Consider the following 23266-nt stretch of genomic DNA (forward strand, 5'->3'; position numbering starts at 1 on the left):
AGCAACAGTGTTTTATGCAGATGACAGGATGATGACGTGAAGCCATTTTCAAAGCTTTCAGAAGATCCACAGGACTTAGAATTTTTACTACATGAAGTCTCACCCAGCTTTTTAATATGAACTCCAGTCTCTTCAGATCCAAAGGTAACATGAAAAGCCTTAAGACAATTGCTCAGTTTTGAGCCACACTGATTACTGCACTGAGACAAAGAAACTTTGGTTTTCAAGCTAGGTTTGCTGAGGCAGCCTACAAAAGCAAATGGAGGAGGCAGAGGCAACAAGAGCAGCACCATGAATCCCTACAGCACTCCAAGTTGGGAGGTGCTCTGTACAACGTACCCTCTTTTGCAGACAGTGCAGTGTTTAACCACCAGGCTTGTCGATATGAGCTCTGTCCCAGCTAACACAGCCAGAACCCATGCTTCCTGTGGCATTCTGGTGTGTAGCCTCTTCTGCCTGGCAGGTAGTGGCAACACCAAATGTAGCAGCCTTTCTTTTTCCTAGCAGTTCTAGTGGAAAAAAGCAATAGGCTTTCTTCTTCAGGCTGCTTAAAGCACCATAAGGTATGACCACGATCTGATGGCAGAATAGGCAAGTCAGTATGATGGTTACTAAGCTCACTTCAAGAAAACAATCCTTGGATGCCAACAGCTAGGTCAAACAACAGGGCCTCGAAATTTTGACTTTCCAGCTTTCATTGGTCATAACAAAGGTTAGTTACACTGATACATGAATTTTTCCAGTTTGGGACACTGAAACGTCTTCCAAATGTCACAAGTAAAGTGAAAGTATGGTTAAGCTGACACTGCATAAGCCAGGCCTGTTTGTAAAGAAAGCACATCATACACAGTTCTGTAGAGGAAGAAAGTATGCAACAAGTTTTATTCAGCGTAAGTCCACCAGCACAAAGATTACAGGAGATAGAAAGTGCATTAATAAAAGCTAGTCTTTACCAAAAAGAAAATATATTATTGATTCAAAATATCTTACACTTGAATGATGTAATAACTTATTCTGGGCACCTACTGATTAAGAGAATTATCAAGAGAATGGCTGCTTCATAAGGAAATCTAACTTCCCAGTTAAAGTCTGAGAATTTAGTAGAGATCACTGAGTCCAGCAGTCTTCCTTGCTTTCTGCATTAATGCTCTCAGCTGGAACTGCTTGCGAGACAGAAGACGTACATGCTGCAGAAAGAAAGAATAAGAACAGCTGGCTATTGGGAAAGTTTTGATATAATCTTAATTATATTGCAATACAAATTTTCAAAGCATGACACATTCCATGACCCAAACAGGATGTTAGTTTTTTGGAAACACTAAATGCATTAGAGTCTACTAAATGGCATTTTCTTTGCTTAAAATGACTTGCAGATGGCTACCGAATGCAATCACTATAGTATATTTTTTGTGATTTTAATTATTAACTCTGCACATATTCTTATCAAAGACAAAAGTAGTAATATGTACTCCAAGGTGTACAGACTAATGCACTTCCCATGGGGCAGACAACAGTGCTTTTAACAGTAGATAAACAGAACTAGCAAGCTACCTAAGAAGGAAATAATATGTCTCCACACAGTGCATTGTACACTGGATGTTAAAAGCAAAGCTTAAGTGGTAACTTGGGGTGAACTTCAACTGTTAGAAAAAGGAAGGACTAGTAACTCTTGTTATGCAGTGGCCCCAGTACAGACTATTAATACTTCTGCGCACTAATCTTTCCAGATCCAATGGCAACATTAATTACTTTGACATACACATTTTGTGTGGTTTTATTCCACGTTAAAAAGTGTTTTTAATCTTTTCAAAATAACAACAGATCTGGTTTTATTTCATGTGCCATCACCATGCACATAAGTTCAAAATAAAGGAAGGTTATTAGATCAGACATTATGAAAACTTTCAGCATTAAGGACAGCAAAGAAAGGGACCAAATTGTCTAAGAAGGTCTCTGCTAGAGACGCAAAACTAGCTGGCTTTTTTTTTTTCCCCCTATGATTCTAACACTCCACTGGCTGCCTCAGCAGAGGCATCCCATAGCCTGCAAGTGAAAAGCTGTCTGAATACTCCAATCACCCTTGAAATTAGTTTCTCCAGAATTAGGATGCAAGCCCAATGGAAAGCTTATGTTGACACTGTTGCACCCGTCTAATGATAAATGACTTCATATCTATAATGCTTTTAAAATTGGTCTTCTATCTTAATTCTGAAATTACTCTTTTAAAACTTGTGTTTCAACATCTAAGTATTCATGTTCTTACAGGATCCTCTTCAGTGAAGAAATCACTAACATTGATTAGCTTGTTCAGCTTATTAGCTGAACAAGAGAGTTCAAAGTATTTAAACACATTTAAAATGCACACCTTACCTTTAAAAAGACATCTAGATCTATCACTCCACGTCTCAATGCTTCCCCAAGATAGAAAATGGTGTCTTCAATTGCATTTTCCTCTGCATATAAGTTCAGGATCTGCTTGTAAAGTGGTGCTGTAGGAATAATAACTTCATCTATGTCATTATTTTCTGACTGATTTTCCATTTTCTCTAAGGCAGAACTGAGCTCCTCATCCTTCTTCTTGAGAAGTTCAATGTTCTTGTCAACTTCAGCCTAAAAACAATTAAGATGTTTGTTTATTTCTTAGGTCTCAAGAGCTGAATGTCTTCTTGTGATACAACTGTCAAGATGAAAGATTTTTAGACATGCCAGTTGATTCTTTACTTCTCTACTCATCTCTATTATGATTTTTACAAAAGAAAGAGCTACCAATCTATAGATTTCAGATTCTTTCATTTTAAAAAAGTAAAGACTGTTTTAGATAATGTCAATCCATTACCAATTTGTAACTGTAGAGAAGGCAAGCTAACAGTCTTTAAGTATTTTGAAGGTGCCACATCAGGAAAAATAACCATTTAAACCAGCTAAAGAAAAGCAAAGCCAAAATAATTATTTTCTTTGGACATGTGTCTTTTGGACTAAGTTCCTATACAAGTTTGCTGAGTATGGATCACACAAACACTTAACTGCATTGACAGGAAACAAAATGTGCTGGCTTTATCCACTAATGGTAACTATAATTTAACTGCATCTGTATGAGAAGTACTGCCTTTTGCTACTTCTGAATTTGCCTCCTGATATTTTTGATGTCCCACAGCTAACACACTGGAAGAGACTGTACACCACTGTGTTCTTCCCCACATCACTCAAAGCCTACAGACCATTATCATATTCCACTCTCTCTGTCCCCACTGTCTTTTTTCCAGACTGAAGTCCTAGCTTAGTCATGTCTTATATGGAAGCTGTCTGATATGCTGGATCATCCTTCTTGCCTTTGCATCAAACATCTGCGGTTCTATTATGTCCTTTCTTTCCAAGACAGGAAAGACTAGAATTACACACTACATTCAAAGTGGGCACATCTTACTCCTGAGCAGTAACACAAGGAGCAGATGGACTAAGCAGATGATGTCAGGCCTTCGTGAAAAACTGCAGGAATTTCTGAGCATACTGAGGAGGAGAGACTCTTGTCTGGGAAAAGAAAAGTCTGCAGGTTATACAAGGAGGCTGTGACTAAAATCAGTGTCCCTGCACTAAGACACTGAAATGTTCTCCAGTGCTGCTGCTACACATTATTAACCAGAAACTGAGACACAATTATGAAACAATCTCACACCACTGACATGTTTCACAGGGAGGATGGAGAAAAATAACACTGTTCCTCTACTACTGAACAATGACTTTTGTAATTACATGCAGGACGATGCATCTTATGGTCACTGCTATTTCTGACTTGCTTCAGTCTGAACACATGCACCTCAATTTGGAAAGAGACTATATATTTAAAAAGCAATACACTGGAAGCTTTGATATTTCTATCATGCTTCATAATAAATTAATTACATGCTTCTGTTCACTACTAGGAATACTCAGATACAGAGCGGTGTTTCAGCTCAGCTCACCACTTCCTGATCCAGGCGAGTTACCATCTCTTCCAGTTTCTGGTGTCCTTTCTTCAGGTCCTCTTCTGTCCGTTTCAAGGCATTGAGTTCAGCCTGTGCACGATCCATTTCTTCTTTCATCCGCCATCTCAGTTTATCACTGACTGCCGAAATAAGGGAAGCTCGAATGGTATCCTCACTGATAGTTCCATCTCTACTGGGTCCTACACAAGAAAATTCACAAGCATAAAATTAACTGTGTTCTGCACTGCCTTCAGTATAAAGCCAGTCTGAAAAGAAAGTGACTAACTTGCTGTATGTACTTCAGCATATGAGACAGTAAAATAAACTCTTTTCCATAATAATTTTCAGAAGCAGTGAAGAGACCACAGCAAGATAAAACACATTAAGATGTACATGAACAAATTGAAGAGTATGCATCCATTCATTCACTTTACTATTGCCATATCCACAATCTTCCTTTAATTTAAAAATGGGCTGGCCATTTCCCCTGCAGTCTACCAATGTTGTTAGTCTGAGTCTTTAAAAGAAGAATAAATTTCTGGTAAACTCTACAGGAATTAATGGATACATGTATTCAACCACAATTCATGTGATGGCTGGCTTGAGACAGTGAATTTGCCTATAGGTAGTCTATCTTGAGGCTTGCCAATTACTGTTGTTTTTTTTTTTTTTTTTTCCCCCAAGATTAATAAAAACAGATAAACACTAAGCTAACAAAAATAATTTCAATGAAAAAGATCTTAACTGCTGCCCTTTTATATTTACAAAGATTTAATAGCAGGGTTTAAGTGACAAATTATTGGATGGTATCAAGTGATTAAAAAGCTACAATATAATCTAGTCTTTCCAATTAGTTTCTCAACTATTATCATTCAGCCATCCTAGGGCAGGTATGGGAGGACAGTGAAACAATCAGCATTAATATAGAACATTTGTTATTGAGGTCATTTAACAAGCAACATTTATTAAAAGATTATAAAGCAGAGAGAAATGCTAATCAAGCATATTAGCATATGGTTTATAGATACACTGTAGCAGACTAAAATCAGATGGCAGTCTTTTAGGTACATGTTCAGTGTTACACTGGGCCTACCATTTCTTTTTTTAAACTTCTGCAGGATGGTACTGTAATTGGGGGGGGGGGGGGGGGGGAGGGAGCACGGTTTATAAAATTAGGTAATGGCACCCATGAAGAACTTGTAAAAATTACCTCTAGTTAAAATACTTCTTTAACGTTAGTTGAGTAAAGAGTATTAGTCAAGCATACAGAGATTCTGTGGAATTAGTTATACAATTTGATTCTAACAAAAGCAAGCATAGCTAATTTAGGTAAGTGTAAGACAAAGATGATGACATACAATTTGATTGCAGGTATACTAATTTGCCAGTTTCACTTGGTCCATCGTGCCCAGAAACTCAGGGTAGTGATTTTAGTAGTAGTGAAACAAACTACTAAGCAATATTGTTCTAGTATTATATAACTAGCTTCTATAAATGATCAATGTTTAAGTTAAACAGCAACAGAGGCTGCTATGTAACTGAGTTACAACAACTGAGGTTACTACCTTTTTTGATTGTTTTAATTGCTAGATACAACTTGTAATTTCAGTTTATTAAATCACATTTCAATGCAGCAATATTAGAAAATATAACAGAAGAAAATAAATTCTCTAATATATTTCATTAGTCCCTCTCCCTCTGAAGCACTAGAGGCTTTCACATTTAAGCCTGAATATTACTACTGCTTTTGCAAATCAGCCTTTCAATGACATTACCTAATTTCGAGAGTCTGTCGCTAACACCTTTTTAAATAGAATGGTAAATCCTTTATGTCTGTCACAGGAAGTGTTGTGTATCTGCAGACCAGGAAACTCGGATTGCTCTAGAGAATGTAAAGTGGCTACGGGTTGCAGAATTGTATCCATATTTATCACAAATCACTTCGACCATTCTTCTATGAGAAAAACTGGAATGTCACCATTTCCCCATGCGTGTGCCTCACACCTTTTAGATCAGTGAAATTTCAATTGGATTGTAACAACTACTAATAAAGCAAGAATTATAGCAGGTTTTGTGCCTAAACTTTCCAACTTTTATGGATGAAATGTAGAGAGATTTGAAGTTTTGTACCTGGAAAGAAAGTTTTCAAAAAGAAATGTTACCAGAGTATCTTTTTATCCAGAGACACAGTTATCAAAACCCTGAAGTTGTTACAGCATTACATACATCATATTTCCCAGTACCCTAGATCTCAAAAAATTACAAAGTGAAAAAATATTCATCAAGGCTCTCATGAATCTTACATAGCTAAAGACAAAACCGTTAGCATATCTTTTGTTTTTCCTTCCCAAAGGTTCAGAAAAGTGTCTCAAGTCAGGTGAAATCCAATCAACCTCTTCATCTTTCTTAATAATCACAGGCCCTCAGAAGAAGCAAAAGCAAACAAGCAACTCAAACTATACATTAATTTTGTCATTTAAACACAGTAGTTCAAAGATCAGTATTTTTAGAGTAAATTACACTAAGATAAACAGTGATAAATATATTTTTGAATATGTTATTGATAGTACTTAATAACTAAACTACTATTAGCCAGAAATAAGACTGCAGTAATTTTACTACAGTTATTCAGGAAAAGGGTGGGCTGTTCAGTGAAATTTCGGCATTACAGTGTTTTTGGGGTAGGCTGGATATCTTCCTGATAATCAGCAGCAATCCAGAACACAGTTTAAAAATCTAAACTCTGCTTTTAAAAGCAAGCATCTGAATGGAAAAATTAGTAATTTTCTGTTAGGGTCTCATCATAATTTAAAAAAAAAAAAAAAAAATCTCTTTGGGGTGCCTGTTGGTATTGTTATACTAACAAATGCAAACTGCTGTGGACAAGACCACACACCTCGGAATCCTTAAAACATCCAGAGGATTTTTTTAACTTCTGCTGCTAATAGAACAAGACTGCATAAATTCATCTCTCTTCCCTGTGCCTTTTACTCTGTTCCGGTCCACAAAACCTACACCAAGCCAGATATCTGGAATAATAAAGCTACACAAATGACATGAGAGGAACTATGGGAAGATGCACATCACGCTTACTAATCCCGCAAATTCTTCTAAAATTAAGAAAACATCAGATTTTTATAATTACTAATGTGAGCACTTTACTTACACACAAATTGCACCATAATATGTGTAATTTTAAAAAAATAAACTAATTACTATTGGAAAAAGAGAGACTGAATTATCAATCAACTGGTGCAAAGATAGCCTTATGAAAATATGAATGCCCCAACACTTGATCTGATTCACTGTTCTGCCTTAAGCAATTCACCCTGTTGCCAGTCAACAAGATAATTTTCAATATTTGGTTAACTATCTATTAGAATCAGCAACGGAAGCTGTCAAATGGTGCCACACACAAACCCAGGAATTCATCATTGCTGCTTCTTATGAAAAGGAGAAAAGGACAGTACCTTCTACACTGACAAGTAAAACTTAAATGAAGTCAGTCAAACCATTTGGGACAAAGAGTTTATTCACTGTTTAGGACTTCCTGTTTAAGGCAGACAATTGTTCCAATTGTTCCAGATACATGTTCCAAATCAAAACGGTCCAATTTCACTTCAAGAATAGCATTAGCATGATTTCAGTTACTGTTTACTTTCCATAATGAATTATTCTCAAACACAAAGTCAGAACCAGCCATCAATTCTACTTTTTTCTCCCCTGATATCCCTCACTCTGGGAGATTTTATACAAGGCTGACTTTAACAGTAAAGTAGGACAGAGAAAAAAATAAAATCACAATACACCTAACACAGTGAAAGTTCTCATAGAGGTGCGAACAGATAGGAAAGAGGTCTTTGAACATATAAAAGATCATTTTAATACAGCTCAATTAAATTTTATGTATCTTCTTAAAGAGCATGAACCCCTAGCATCTTCTGTCACTTCCATAATTAGCCCAGCTTGGGGAAGATTTTATGGCACGTAGCCATTAAATCCACAGAGCACTGAAACCCTTAACCTTTACCAGGCAGAGTCTGGTTTCAGAAGTGACCTTACAGAGTCAACAAACTAGTAACTGCACCAGAAAGGTAACTAATGGCACATGATTGTACAGAAAGAAAAAGCCTGAAGGACTATCTGAAAAACCAGCTATTATTAAAAACTTAAGCTACTCTGAATGAGTATTTTCATTCAATTCAAACTAAGCTCACCACAGGAAACACCCCACCACCACCCACACAAAACCTCTAAAGTTGTAGCACCTGATATGCTCCTAAATAAACTATCACAATAAACCATAGCCAAACAATTTGTATAGGAAATAAGCATTTGCAGTTGAAAGAAAAAAACCCAATACTGTACTGTAAAAAAACCAAACAGTACTGTAAATACAGTGGATGATTAAAGAGACATGTTTGCATTTCATTTGGCAGAAGAGAGAAACCTTGTATAACAGATGTATGACTTTTACCTAGCTGCATCAAATGAATCAGTCTAATGTTAAATTGCCACTACAAAATCTGGCATTACAACATATCAGATGATATAACTCAGGACTTGAAGAGCCTTCTATGATATTTGGCAGATATTCCACCTTTGTTCATCTTCACTGGGATGAAAATGAGGGAAAGACATTAAATAGGACATATCTATATTTTAAATTAACTCTCTACCTCATAAAAGCAGAACTGGATCTGTTTGAGAAAGATGCTGCAGAAAGCTGACGTTCCCTGGAAAAGTTCTTATCACCTCCCTACACAAGAGCCAGCGGAGATCATCAGTTCTCAAGGACCCAACTACAGCCCCCCAACACTGAGTACTGTTTGAGCTACTTAAGTGGGACAGCAGCTTTCTTGCAGCGTGCATGGTAGACGCACGTCACCTCAGACTGGAGATGACCACTGAAACGGCCAACAACTTTCAGAAAAGACTTTTCTAATTCAGAAGGCTGAAAGAACGTGGACGCAAAGAATGGGATCAGGCACAGAAGAATACAACATACAACTTACCTGTTTTTTCCAAATTCTGTCACAACAGAACAACTCCTCAAATATTTTAAGAGTAGAAGTATGTATTTAAGAGTAAAGCATCTATCTTCCTTTGCCAAGCTGTGAACTTGCTTTGTCCCCATTTGTGTGAATGAAAATTTCAAAATACACACACTTCTAGAGGAAAGTGTGTGTATAAATAACTGGGAGTTCACACATTAAATGAAGAACCTATAGATGCACTTTTAAATTATGGTGCAAGAGACTACAAATGATTGATACTCTGAACAAGGTCACAAAAGAGTCTACATCCTTACCATATAACTGCTCCAGAAGGACTATCATCCAATTGGAAAGGTGCTGCACCAACTTCCTACTTAACTGGATGACCTTTATCACCGGTTCCCAATCTGTTACACTAAAAGTGAGGTGCAGAGCAGAAACCAAGCTAGTGTATTTTGCCAGCACAGGGAGACGGAGCAGCAGACTGGGAAAAGATACATGTTAATACCCTAGATCTTGCTGCTGAAGGGAAGAAAGAAGGAAGTAACAAGTAGGGACCATTAAGAAGTGAAGAGGCCGGAGAAGAAACTCAAAAATGAAGCTTATTCCAAACACACTGGAAACCTCTGCTTTAGATAGCTACGACTTTTGGAGTAAAGAAAGTATAAATAAAGAGTAAATAAAGTGAGTCTAGTAGATGATTAAATGAGGACAAAAGCATCTTTATAAACCACGACCATGAACAAGAGCAACGCAGACAATCAAAAGTCACCTACAGTTAAAGGGTGAGAAAAAAAACCTTAAGGTAGTTACATGCAGTGTTCTTCAAAATATTCACAGAGCACACACAACGCATTGCACAAACCCAGGAATTTATCAAGTTCCTGACTGAATAAAATATAAGGTGAAGGACATAAAATGTATTTTATTCTTCCTTTGAATAACTTTTTTAATTGAAGATCTATACTTTAGAAGGTCAGATTAAGAACAATATATTCCTTTTTCCATTTTCTTTCTGTACATATCAGTTATAGAGGGAAGCTTCACTTCAGAGAAATCCTTTCAAAGCTACTCACCAACAGTAGTCACAGGAGGCTGAGAAGGGTAGTACTGAACACTAGTGGTTGCTGGAAACGGAACACCACCCGGATAAGAATAGTTTGGGTAGCTGCTTCAACAAAGAAAGATATACTAATGTTATGTAACTGTTTGTAAAATATCATCCATGTATATTATCTTGATGTCACTGTGTTAAACATTTGTTTACATAACAAAATGTTTAAATTGCAGGCCAAGTTATAGTTTTTCTCTTTTCCTGTTCAAATTAATGTCTTTCACAATTTATTTACTTGTATGATTTAAGAGGATACCATTTTATCTGAAACCTTATCTAGTTATTGCCTGGTCAAGCATTTGGATCATTCCAAATTCTCTTCAATCTCTTAATCTTGCCATGCAATTTCTAATTTGCCATAAGAAAACCCAAAAACATACAAAAGAAATTATTCTAGCTACAAACTCACAAACAGCAATTGCAATGTAATAATTTTTAATACAAGAATAGTCAACAAGACGACTGTTGAACTGCTTTATGTAAACATGAAAATGTTGTGCAAAATATGGTTGCAAGATGAAACTCCTCCAGAAATTCTCAGCCCTGCTCTGAAGGATGAAGGAAAGCAAAAGTATGCATTTCTTCACTGAAACAATTGTGAGATGACACATAACATGACAGTCTACAATACCTTTCTAAAATACATTTACTACCAACTGACACAAGGCCTCAAATTAGTACTAGACTAACAAACACCTGCATACAGCAGAGTATTAACCATGGCTATAAACCAAATGGTCCAAGAAAACATGTAAAATATAAAATAAACATATTCTGTTTATTCTCCAGATATTTTTTAATTGCAAATTTAATAGTTCTTAAAACCCTCCTGTTCATTCATAAATTATAAAATAGTTCTTCTATTATTCATTTTTGTAAAAACATTAAGAGCACTTTAAATAAACTTATTTAGGATGAAAAAATTTGCCATAAGAACTTATCAAAATCCCCATTTTTCACTTCCTAAAACATAACACCCCACCTTCCTAACACTTACAGGGTTTTCTTTTTTTTTTTTTTTTTTTTTTTTTTAATCAAAATGTTATATACTACAGCAACTCCTCATATGCTCCTAAGACAAAATCAGGACATAAGGATATTAATAATAAAAATAATTAATTATGATGTGAAAAAATGTAGGTACACACTAGGAGGCAGCAATCAGCATCTTACTATTTGCTAAGACAGAATTGCAAGTCTTCTGGAAAAGCTATATTCCAAACTATTATATAATATACTTAAAGTCTTGGTTTATATTACTAAAAAGCTTTTGAAATAATTTTGTGCCTTTCAAATTCTCTTAGAGTGCTCTGAATTAAGTCCACATTTATGCTGGAGTCAAGGCTTGTATTAATCCAGCAATTTTTGTTCAATGTTTTGAGTTGCTAATTACCCCAAACAATACTAACAACACTAATTAAAAAACCCAACTTGTAGGGGTACATTTCTTTCTATATCAGGTAAACATATCAACCTTATAAAAACTAACCTGATATATGAGTGAAGCAAGATAACATCTGGGAGTTAGGTAATAATTTTCAAAATATATTTATCATTCAAATATATTCTATTTGAAGCAAGCAACACTAAGAAAGCTAAATCTTTCTCAAACTTTCTTTTGGCTATTGACAAGAATTCAGTCCTCACTTCTAAAAAAACCTGCTAACATGACATAATTATATGACAAATATACCATAAGAAAATACAACTAAGACTAGATAGTATTCAGTGAAACTGTCTATTATGTAAATGATGACGGTTTAAAGGGGTTCCTACCTTGGGTTTGGAGTGCTTCCTGCTGGATAGGTAGATATTCCGCCTGGAATGCCCGGCAGATAGGAAGCTAAATAAAATAATGATTTTGTATATTTTACTTTTCAGAAGTTTAATATATATTAAAGATCACACTAGTGAGATGTACTTATGCTGCAGTTAAGATGCTTTTCGAAATATTATTGAACAATGAATACAGTATAACACAATGAAACAACAAGAGTAAGAGAAGTCATTCTATGGCCAAAACCCCTCAGTAACGTGTACCCTTCATCCTCTAACACTATCACATCTCACAATGCTCCCAGACATTTTCCATGCTGCTCTTGTGCAGCTTGGCAAGAGGATACATGCAGATGTTTGTTGTGAGCTATCTCTGTGCCAAAGGACCAAGGCAGCTGCTTCCCCTCAAAACATGTAAAGAACTAAACTGCAGCTTACCTTCCCTCCATGTATCGACCAGTTAGAATTTCCTTTCTCTATCTAAGCACATTTTCACAAATGCAGGCAAATTTTACATTTCTGAAGATTCTACCTCTACCTATCAACTTTGGTTAAAATATTTTCAAGACCGTTTTGTTTGGAGGGAGAGTACAAGAAGTGTAGTTGAAGTCAATTACACATTCCTTAGAACAACTGGCTAGAACACCTTTCACTAGGTATTTATTTTTTTTCTTAATCATTACTTTAAACTAACCACTGCATGGATAAAAATGGATATAGATTTAAAAATCCACAATGAGTAGTTGTACTAAGTAAAATGTGGATATATAAGAAAAAGTATCTGCAGCTAGGGAACTCAAAAAACCAGCATGTTATTAACGATGACACACCTGAAGAGCTGTCTCCATTTTTTATGTAATAGCTGAAAAAAGAAAATAACCTTTCCAATGTAGCCATTGTTCTCTACTCACTAAATAACGAGTGTACCATTTAAGTACCTTCAGAGTAGCTAGACTTCACAACAGGTGATTAGCTGTTTAACAATCCAATCACATTCTTATCCAGTAATTTCTGCCATTTAGAAGTTATACTTTAAAAAATTTTTATCAGCACATATTAACGTCTAAGGCTTTAAGAGTCCTAGCAATTTTAAGTTTCTTCTTGGAAATCTGACAATTCTATTATAAAAGTTATTTTTTTAATATAGTTATTCCACATTTCTAGTAATTTTAAGAATATTACATCAAATAGCTTTTTTTAAAGAAAAAAAAAAAAAGAGACAAGCTGTTTTCACCCTTGAATGCTTTCAAATTATTCAATTTCTGAAAAGGGCTTCATTTCTACTTAGAAAGTGTATCTAGAACTTAAAAAACCCCAAACCTAAATGTAAAATAAGGAAAAACAGACTACATTAATAAAACTAAGTAGCTATTAACAATGTGAAAATCCTGAAACATTTCCACTAAAATTACTTCAGCTATGCTAGCATTGAGTGACTACAAGAGTTGATGGTCCTTAAAGCACAATACAGGTCACAGTCTCTACTAAAACTATACTTGTACTGGCACCCACTGTTCTTGGAAAATCAGAACAGTAGAATCAACTACTGCTCTTATAGGCAGGCTAGCGCTGGACGAGCTAAAAAGTCCCAAACACTTACCTTTAGCCAACTATCTCTAATGGTCCCATTTATGTTAGCTACCCCTTTTCTCACCTGTTAAGAACCTAAGACCTTGTTAAAAATGGTTTCCACTGGAAATTGTAATGAATAGTACTGCAGCTTTTCAGATGTAACACTATGATCTGACGAAAGCTGTATTTCAATAGAAAACAGACACAGCCTTAAAAATACAGCAAAACGATATAACCCCAAATACAGCTACTCTACCATTAAATTAATGTAGAACTGTTATAATATACTGTTATAATAAACAACCTGCAGCTAATCTGCCTCCCCTCCCCTCCTGCCCCAGTCTTCGACTTGAGTAGGTCTACTCCACTGGGTTTTTTTTCCACCCGATGCAGTCTCCTTTTGGAAGAATTTCTAGGATTTTCTGTTTCCCACTTCCCCTTTTTGCCCCACCCAGCTATGCCCAGTCTTTAAAATAAGATGCCTCCAGAAGTTTAAATAAAGACTTTAAAAAGTCTTGAGAATTTCTGCAAGAAAATGAGTACTAAGTCAGAGTACCAAATCAACACAGAAGAATGAAAAATCACAAGGCAGGTTTTTTTCATATTCAGCGAGCAACTATTAAAAATTAGTAAAAAAAAACCAAAACCAAAACCAAAACCAAACAGGAGTGTGGGCATAGAAAACACAAGCAGTATGCTTTTGCTTATGAAATCAATGGTTGCAGGAAACTTAATAGATGGACTTGTATTATCAGAATAAAAAAAAATTAAGATACAAAGACAGTTATCTGAATAATCTCTTTTTAAGGTTATCTCTGAATGTTGACAGGTTACTGGTTGTTTTGAGGAGCTTGGGGGGGGGGGGGTGTTTTGGTTTTGTTTTTTGGGTTTTTTTTAAATACATACTTGATTTTTCCCTCCCTTCCAAAAGTCGAAAACACACACACGTTCTTCCAACATAGTTCAAAAAGGTCAAGTACAGCACAGGTGAATTCATTAGCCAGCAATACAGAAAGTCATTCTAGAGTAGAATATATCATTTGTTGACAAACTATGCAGAGCAACAATACACTCTGGAATATTAATATAAGTATTTGTAGAAATTAGTAGCCATGACCACTTACTAGTTGGTGGGCCTGTTGCCTGGTATGGTGGGTAGCTTGATGAAGCGGTAGGCCGAGAAAAGACTGGAGGTTCCTCACCAAACACAACAATCATGACCTGAATCAGTTCTAGCAAGTCTGACTGGGGCTGTGAGGGTGAACAAATCACAAGTTGTTGATTTCATTAACAGGCAGTTTAACTGACTATAATAACAAAACAGTACCAATCCATCAGCTCTCAAAAGCCATCCTTTCTTTCATTTGTGTTATTTTTATATATATATATATATATATATATATATATATATATATATATGCATATTTAACTTCCTTTATGGGTTTCTTTACAGATTCCAAACCCAGCCAGCTGGTATTCAAAACTGTATAGCAAAATACAGCTGCAGTAGTGTTTACACTCCGAATAAACTGGGTAATACACGGTTCCGTATCAACTGTGCAAGATGACTGTGCAATGACAGATTATGATTATTTTTTAAAACTTAAATCTACTCTCCAACATGAAAAAAGCACAGATCACTACGTTTTCAGACATTTAAATTTCATACAGCATATAGTGTTTGCTCAGGTTCAGAATGGCTCAAGAGAAAAAAATATTCTAACCCGCTAAGGAGTGGCACAAACCTCCTTTAAATATAGCTAAACTAGGCTTCTCAGTTTATAACTACATTTAATATAGGGATGATTTCATTTTGTCAAAATAAGGACAAGCATCATGAATGCAGCACAAGATTAAATATCCTATTTCCAAATTTTCTTACCTCTATAATCCACTTATTTTTACCAACCTCTCAAACTGAATCAATTCTGTATCAACTGTATCTTAGATCATCCTCTTGCTTGTGCAAGGCCTACATCCTTATCTGGGCAGTCATTTTCCACTATTACCATGAGAGTGCTTAACTACCACCCATGCTTAATAAATTTATTCCTGTTAATCACTTTCTACAGAACTATGCATCTTGTACCATTCTTCTGACCTTGTCAGCACAGTTTATCTTGTTTACAAGCCCATGCTTTGGTCAAAACTTCTATGAGGCCTGCACTGCTCAATGCCTGTATTTATTGGTAAAGCAAATATATCCATGTACTCAAAGCTCCAGCAATGTCTACATAAAGAAGTCCAAGTGCTCATACAAATCCATTTTAGACACAGGGATTAATTCAGCCCAGAGATGTTTCACAGAATTTATAATTTCCCTACTGTAAATATTCCTAGCTCACAAATCTTCACATCAGCATCCTGCCAGGGAAGGATGCCTATGCTGCACTGTTTAATCAGACAAACTGTAACTAAAGCTGCAATTAACCAGGCAACAGAATGCAACATCCTGAACTTTAAGCCATTACAAATAATAAGCAGTTGTTTTCATTAAAAAAAATGGTTCAAGATCTCAAATAAAGAGGATTATGGTTTTTGTTAAAAATTATACAACTATCTAAAGGAATTCAGAACTGAGCAATTTGAGGATTTCAAGTTCCCTATACTTACGTATTTCCACTCATGCAGATAAGGAAGGTATATCTTTCCATTTGCATCAACATGCTTCCCAGTTTTTATTGTCATAGAGCTAGTGGGTTTAACAAAACAAATTGGGGGGTTGAAAGGGTAGGTGTCCAGCAGCCACAAGCAAATCGGGATATTGTATGTATTACCTAGAAAAGATATTTTGAAAGACTTTAAAAGTTACTCCAACTCTCTAACTGTCCTCTTGTATCCAGATTTATAAAAATCTCCTAAACCCAGTAAATTCAACTGCACAGAGTCAGAAGCCAAAGCCAAAATCTACTAATAACATTCAACAAAGAGCTCACAATATGGCTATGAATGCAACATTTTTCAGAACAATTTAACTTTGATTTACAATTATAATTTACCACTAATACATTATCTTGTTTGTTCTACAATGCAACATTACTAGACACTAATCTGAATTATCGTTAGCTGCAGCAATAAATGGTTTGCAACCCTCATTCAATTGAGAAGCTTGAAAAACATGCAGTATTGAAAGAAAAGAGATGTTACAGAGCTGTACAAGACCAAAGAAGCAATGCTCAACATTAAAATTTTATTCCACAGCAAAAATAGGGAACAATTTCTTTAAAACTTTATACTTTGGACAAGTAAAGGATTTCAAGAAAATAGTGATCACCAAAGTAGAACCAGGACAAATCTAAATAGTTTTTCATGTAATTTGGGAAAACAATGGTGGTGATGATAATAAATTCATACCTCTATAAGGCACAGGAATGGTTCCACTGAGGCTCATCAACTCCCTAGATGAGCCATCGTTAAAAACTGGAAGGGAACAAACAGTATTTTTAAAACAAACATATTTGCTACATTAATCTCTGTTCAGGTTATACCCCATCTATTTATTAGCATAAGTTTTCAGATGTTACACATATATAAACTCAGCTTGAAAGGTTCTGCTCTTGCACATTTGTGGACTAGCAAATGATTGCCTACAGTCAGGTAACTTCTTATGAATAATGTATTTCTGAGAAATTAATGACTAATTATTGTCAAAGTACCTTCACTGCAAATAAAACTGTTTCCTCATTCAGAGACCAAGTAAAACATGTTGGAACCATACAAACTGCAAATCATACAAATTGCTGCAAAGATAATCTGAACTCAAACTTAATTTAAAAAACAACTGTCATTTTAGGATTACAAAGAATTCCTTATGCTTTCTCCAGACAAACAGGTTGGCAATAATACTGAAAATTACTGGGCCATAGGCATTTATTAGATAATCAGTAAAGGTAATTTAACCAAACAATAATATACTGAAGAGGAAGAAATGCCTAGCACTTGACTCACTGCCACATCTTAGTCTTAGTTCACAAACTGCACGGGAACCCTGACCTCAATTTACTGAGTTGCTGTATTTAGTTTTCCCATCCTTTCAATCCAATAGATCATTCTTGGCTGACCAAATCAACTTCTGGTAATAAAGCTTTTATTTTCCTAATTTAACCCGAAAGTTTCTAGTCATACTTCAAATGTAGCTTATTGGGTACAATTCCTTTGGTGCTAATGTTCTGCAAAGGCAGGTAGAATATGTTAAGACTTAAATGGGGGTATATATTTAATTATTAATATAAACCTGAAAATTATCTCAACAGCAATGTAACCATGGTCTTGTTGCTCATTTCACTGCTCCAAATAGTATCAATTATCTGTAAGTGGTTCTGTGCTCAGCCTTTCTGAGGCAGCTTAGAAAGAGTAAGGAAACACAAATGGGCTTCTTGCTACAACTCAAAGCTATCCGGAATTCTGATCGCTATTGTTATGCAAACTTTCTATTCCAACCACAGCCCTTTCACTATTGTTTTTGATTCTCCAGTCACTGGATGAATTTTTATTTCTGTTCCAGCTGCTGGCTTGCAGCTATTCAAGTTAAAACTAATTTATCCTCTACCTGTCCATGCCCCTTCTTAATACTTCTCAATCCAGATTTAGAATTTAGAAAGCAGAAGACTATAAAGTCTCTGATGATGTATTAGTAATATAAATCAGCTCACAGAGGAATCCCACAGGTGACAGTTAAAAAAAGGTGATCAGAAGGAGGATGACCTCAGCAGCTATGCTGGCTCACTGTATCTTGCGAAATCATGCCCTCAGCCTCTGGAGCTGAACCTAGATATCATCTTCATTTAAAGCACTCAAATTTAGTCAGAGCCTTTAAAATAGCTAACAAACAGTGATTGTCGTTGTTAATTTACGTTACAAAACCCCAATTTACTATATACTTTTTACTTACAAAATACCAATTTTCTATATACTTGACTATGTTTTCTTCATGCTCTTAAGGATTGCTACAATTACTTTTAATGAAGTATTTGTTCATTAATTCACAGTTCTTTCTAAATAGAACTTTAAAAATATTTTTGTATGACAGCAAAGCTGAATTTGTAAGATACTAGCAATCTCAGGACACCAACTTATATGGTATCACTGAGCGATTAACTAAAAGTTAAGCTGTGAAAAATGCAACACTTCTTGGCAGGTTAGATAGACTCAGTAATATAGAAAGGTTATTTTAGAAAATAACTGTCTGTGTTTCTAAGGAAGTATGGATGTCAAAGATCAAGAAGAAAAACTCAAATTATGTTTTCTAGTTTTAATCTCCTTGCTCCCCACAAAAACTACCAAATATATCTAAACCATCAACAATTCAATAACAAAAATTTTCTCATGCACAGACTAACCATATGAATCCATGACAGGTTTGAGGTCCTTATACTGAGTAATAACACTGGTCGTCTCCTGTACAGTTAGGTCTCTATACTTATACTGGAAAACAAAAGAGAAAGAATGACTTCAGAGATTAAATTTTCAGTGTAATTTAATTTGGTTTTATTTTACCCAATAGACTACATTTATGAGAGTTTACACTGATATATGGACATTCTTCTCCACTCTTATTTTGGAATAAGAATTTATTTCTCTATATTACTTAACTGAACACTGCCTATATAACTTACCAAACTTTAACAAGTTGTTAAGATGCTTTTAGTCTTAAATAAGGGTCCATACATCAAGTGATTTGGGAAAAGCTATTGCACTTTCATTCACGTTCTACCATAACCAACAGTATCCGAGAGATATATGCGGATCTTAAAAAATGCATCTCCAAACAAATATAGCGACGTTTTGAACATTCCTGATACACAGGTATCCAGGATCTGAACCTCACAGGTATCTTTCATAGCACTTTTCAAAGCATCACAGTATTTACTAATCATTGATCAGTATTTTCATGTATTTATCAACTAGAAAGCAGACAGCTCAAGGCATGACATTGTCAGTAATAATGCTGGTTTCACCCTCCTTTTATCAGGAGCAGGGAGTACCTCACAGCACAGAGGACCTGTAAAACACAGACACACTACTACAGAATTTAACAGTCTCAGAACTACAATCCACAGCCAACAAAGGAGATACTCGGTGGCAACAGAGAGCTGGTTCACCAGGTGGTGCAGCTCTTTAACCTTGTAGCCATTCCTCCTGATAACTATCGTTAAAAAGAAAGCTAACAATGTCCCTTGACAATGTTTTCATTGTAATAAAATTAAAAACAAACAAACAAACAAACAAACTACAATCTTCAGATGTCTTAAGGAACATAAACAGCCAGCATCCTTTCATTCAATCATGGCAGGAAGACAAAGGGCCCAACACAATGAAACGTCTAATACCCAAAGCACACAGATGTTAACAGCATCTGAACAAATTAATTCAGATGTTACCCAAGAGCAAAGTGTGGTGCACAGCTAAAGGTCACCTTTGCTCCAACAAACACTCATGAGCTGTGAAGCTTAGAAACTAATTCTTCTTCCTATTATCTACAGAGATTGACAAGGATGCTACTCCTGGGCATAACTCTTATTTAATGAGCAGAGATGAACACACCATGCTACTTCCCATAATGCCACCTCAGTCTACAAAAAGCACCTGCGCTTTGGGGGATGCTGTGACTTATCTTCCTGAAATGACCAAGGGCAAAACAGCCATACTGTCAGTCTGCAAAACACTGGTCTGTGGGAAAGAAAAGCAACCCCTCCAGCAGGGATGCCTGCGTGTGCAGGGAGGCACCAGCATAGAGGCCAATCAGCCAGAGGGTCAGGGCAGCCCCTGGAAGCTGTTTTGATGGGAGGGCTGCAGCAAAGCATCTCAGCCTCCTCTAGAAAGTGGGTGCAGGATTGGGAGCATACAGGAGGGGCTCAACAGAGGAGACAACTTTGCTAGCATTTAAGTACATTCCTCCCTCCTTCCCCAACACCTAGAAGAAGTGAGAAATAGCTAACAGGCATTGCTAGAACATGGAGACAGAGGTCTGCGAAATTTCAGCTAGGCCAGCCAGAGCCTGGCAGTACATACCCACATCACTGAACGTGTTACTACAGCACGAATGAGAGCATGTCACTAGCGACTTTAAAAAGTAAGAGGGGGCCTTTTTATAGGAACGTATCTTATGGTACAGGATATAGACTCAAGAAGATTGGCATAATCACTATTAAAAAAAGAATTGGCTTCCACTCACAGAAGCTCCTAACAAGCACAAGGATTCAGAGTCAGGATTTAACTCCACTTCTGGCACAAGAGTCTCAAGCCAGTTTAGTCAAGGAACAGATAAAACAACGCCTGCATGCTCAGCAGACATGCTGGGAGTCTCATACACGGTGGTTGATAAAACCTATATTTGGTTACTGGGGTGCTTTTAAAAATTGGGTCTAATACCTGAAAATTAAAAAATGTTTTCATATGTCTCTTAAAACTAAGAAAAACAGTATTGCTGCAAATAGTTTTTACGCTGAGTGATGAATAATTACTTACTTAGTAGAGATAAGCTTGTAAGATTCCAGCTACAGCCACAAGCAAAATAAAGTGCTACATCAGCTATTAATTTCAGTACTTGGATCCAGATAACTACAGAAGACCGAAGTTCTGTCTATTAAAATGACATATGAAGAAGTTTTTCCTAATGAGAATGATGGCTTTTCTAAAATTTTTTATTATTTAAATCGCAAAGTGTATTCTATGGTGCTTATTTCTCTTTTCCATTCTAAGGAGTACTAGAATATTACAAGACAATCTTTTCCTGTGTTCATACAGTAAGTAGTTGAGCATTTCCAAGAAATCTCAAAATCTCTTCGGAAAATATAAGATCCTAGTGATTTCTACAAAGGTAACTAAAACTGATTAATTTGAATTCTTTATTTCTAAACTTTTTTTTTCCTCCTCCATTCTCAGATGGCAAATGCATCCTCCTCATTTTACATATCGGGAAACAGATCACAGAGAGATGAAACTTTTCAAGATCAGGCAGCAGGTAAATACCTGAAGTTAAATTAAGTGTGTATGTTCACGCAAACTAGGGCTTAAGCCTTTTGCTATCTCACACACTGAATTATGCAATATGGAAAATATCACTAAGCTTCCCTCTACAGAACAGAAAGTATAACTATTTTTGAAAAATAAATATGAAGTAGCAAAATAGTAACTTCATTTTTCCTCAGCTATTAAGTGCATTGCACTTTGAACCTACCTACAGAAAGTCAGATGGCATTGGGGGTATAAAATGGGTGAGTGTGGGGGAAAGAGGACAGGGGACTACCTTAAATTCTGTTTCTTCTGTGGCATGGCAATAATTTCTTCAGGGAAGACAGGTGTATACAAATATATACATTATCTCATTTGCTGACACCGAGTTAGTATTCAGCACTCATTTTCAAGCTGATAAAAAAATTTGCTTATGATTCCATGCAGGTGAAAGACCCTTTATAAGGTTTCTTCAGTTTTGATCGGATCCTTGCCTATCATATTTAATTTTAAAATTGTACAAATATGATTATTAAATGTTGGTAAAAAGATCCCCCCAAACAAAACCATAACTCCCCCCAAGTATTCAGACTTAGGGGTTTTCATTTCAAGCTGCTGGACAAAGCCCAGTTTTCACCTGAAGAGTAGCACAACTACACATGGCTTTGTATGATTCAGTGATTAATGATTTGCCTTCCAAGAGATTTTCTTGTTTCCTTAAACAAGGGTGATAAAAAAAACCACGCCTACCCTAGCCAATGAAGTTGAACTTGCCTTCCACCTTCATTTAACCAGTGAGTGCAAATGACACGATACGACCCAACAACCCACACCGCAGCTCTGAGCCACTTCAATGCATGACAGCCTCAGCCAGGCAAATAGTTTCTGTTCAGCTTTTACCAGCGATACCCTAACCCAAAACCAAAGTTTCGGAGGACTACAAATAACGAAGTATTTTAGGTTTTGGTGCACCATACTTCCCTTTACAAACTACCTCCATCTACAGTCTCCAGGTGGCCGGACACAACCTTTCTATCACTGCTTCGCCCAGCCGTCGGCACGACTGCCCCAGGAGCTCCCGCCAGGCTGCCGGCCCGGGACAAAGCCGCAGGCTGGCGACTGTCCGCGACCGCCCGTGAGGAGGGAAATGGGAAAGGGGAGCCGACCGCTCCCGGGGGCCAGCGCCGAGGCTGAAGGAGACACAGGGCTCCCGCTCCGCCCCCGGCCCACGCCAGGCGCCGAGCGCCCGCGGGCGGCCCGCACCAGGCCGCGGGCAGGACACTGCTCCCCTCCACCCGGCCCCTCGCTGAGGCTGCCGCCGCCTCGGCCCAGAGGCCACCGCCGCCGCACCAGGGCAGGCGGAGGGCAGGGGCGGCCCGCAGCCACCCAGCCGGGCCGGCGGGGAGGGGAAGGGGCTCCCGGTGCCCCCAGCCACACCATTACCTTGGCGAGCATTTTCTTGAGCTGGCTCTCGGACACCGCCATGGCGGCCGGCCCCTCCTCCGCTCCCGGTGCCGCCGCCGCCGCCACGCACCGGCCCGGCCCGGCCCAGCCGCGTCTCCCCGCCCCTACATAAAAACAGGAAGCGGCCGCGCGCGCCCGCTTCCGGCAGCGACACCCACTTCCGCTCGGCCGTGACGACACTTCCGCGAGAAGGCGAGGGCCAGTGCCGTGGAGGCGGCGTGGCGGTGTGCGGAGAGCGGAGGGGAGAGCCGCGCCCCCGCCAGGCCGACCCTGTGCCGGCTGGCAGAGCCCAGCGCCCGGTGCCGGAGGCGCGGGTGCCTCGGGCAGGGCTCCCCCCCAGGAGCTCCACCGACAGCGGCTGGCAGCCGCTTCCCGTCCTGCCTGCAGACACCCCTCAGAGCCGCCACGCTGTATCGCAGTACTTTGTG

At 37.5% G+C, this 23266-nt stretch overlaps 1 protein-coding gene across 2 annotated transcripts; it reads right to left on the reverse strand.

Moving 5' to 3' along the window:
* Window positions 1-855: 855 nt before the first annotated feature.
* TSG101 (tumor susceptibility 101) lies at window positions 856-22979 on the reverse strand. Of its 2 annotated transcripts, none has more exons than XM_075502286.1 (10): window positions 22818-22979; window positions 18761-18845; window positions 16776-16841; window positions 16035-16198; window positions 14546-14672; window positions 11850-11916; window positions 10036-10127; window positions 3960-4162; window positions 2371-2610; window positions 856-1187 (listed from the first exon to the last, which is right to left on the reverse strand). In XM_075502286.1, exons 1-10 carry the CDS (start codon window positions 22857-22859, stop codon window positions 1098-1100), a joined length of 1176 nt encoding a protein of 391 aa, XP_075358401.1. In that variant the 5' UTR covers window positions 22860-22979; the 3' UTR covers window positions 856-1097. The 2 variants fall into 2 exon arrangements, with proteins under 2 accessions (XP_075358401.1, XP_075358400.1); XM_075502285.1 differs by having other exon boundaries at window positions 10036-10130.
* Between the last annotated feature and the right edge of the window lie 287 nt (window positions 22980-23266).

This window comes from Mycteria americana, chromosome 5 (genome assembly GCF_035582795.1).
Source record: "Mycteria americana isolate JAX WOST 10 ecotype Jacksonville Zoo and Gardens chromosome 5, USCA_MyAme_1.0, whole genome shotgun sequence".
In the NCBI taxonomy this organism is placed as follows: domain Eukaryota; kingdom Metazoa; phylum Chordata; class Aves; order Ciconiiformes; family Ciconiidae; genus Mycteria; species Mycteria americana.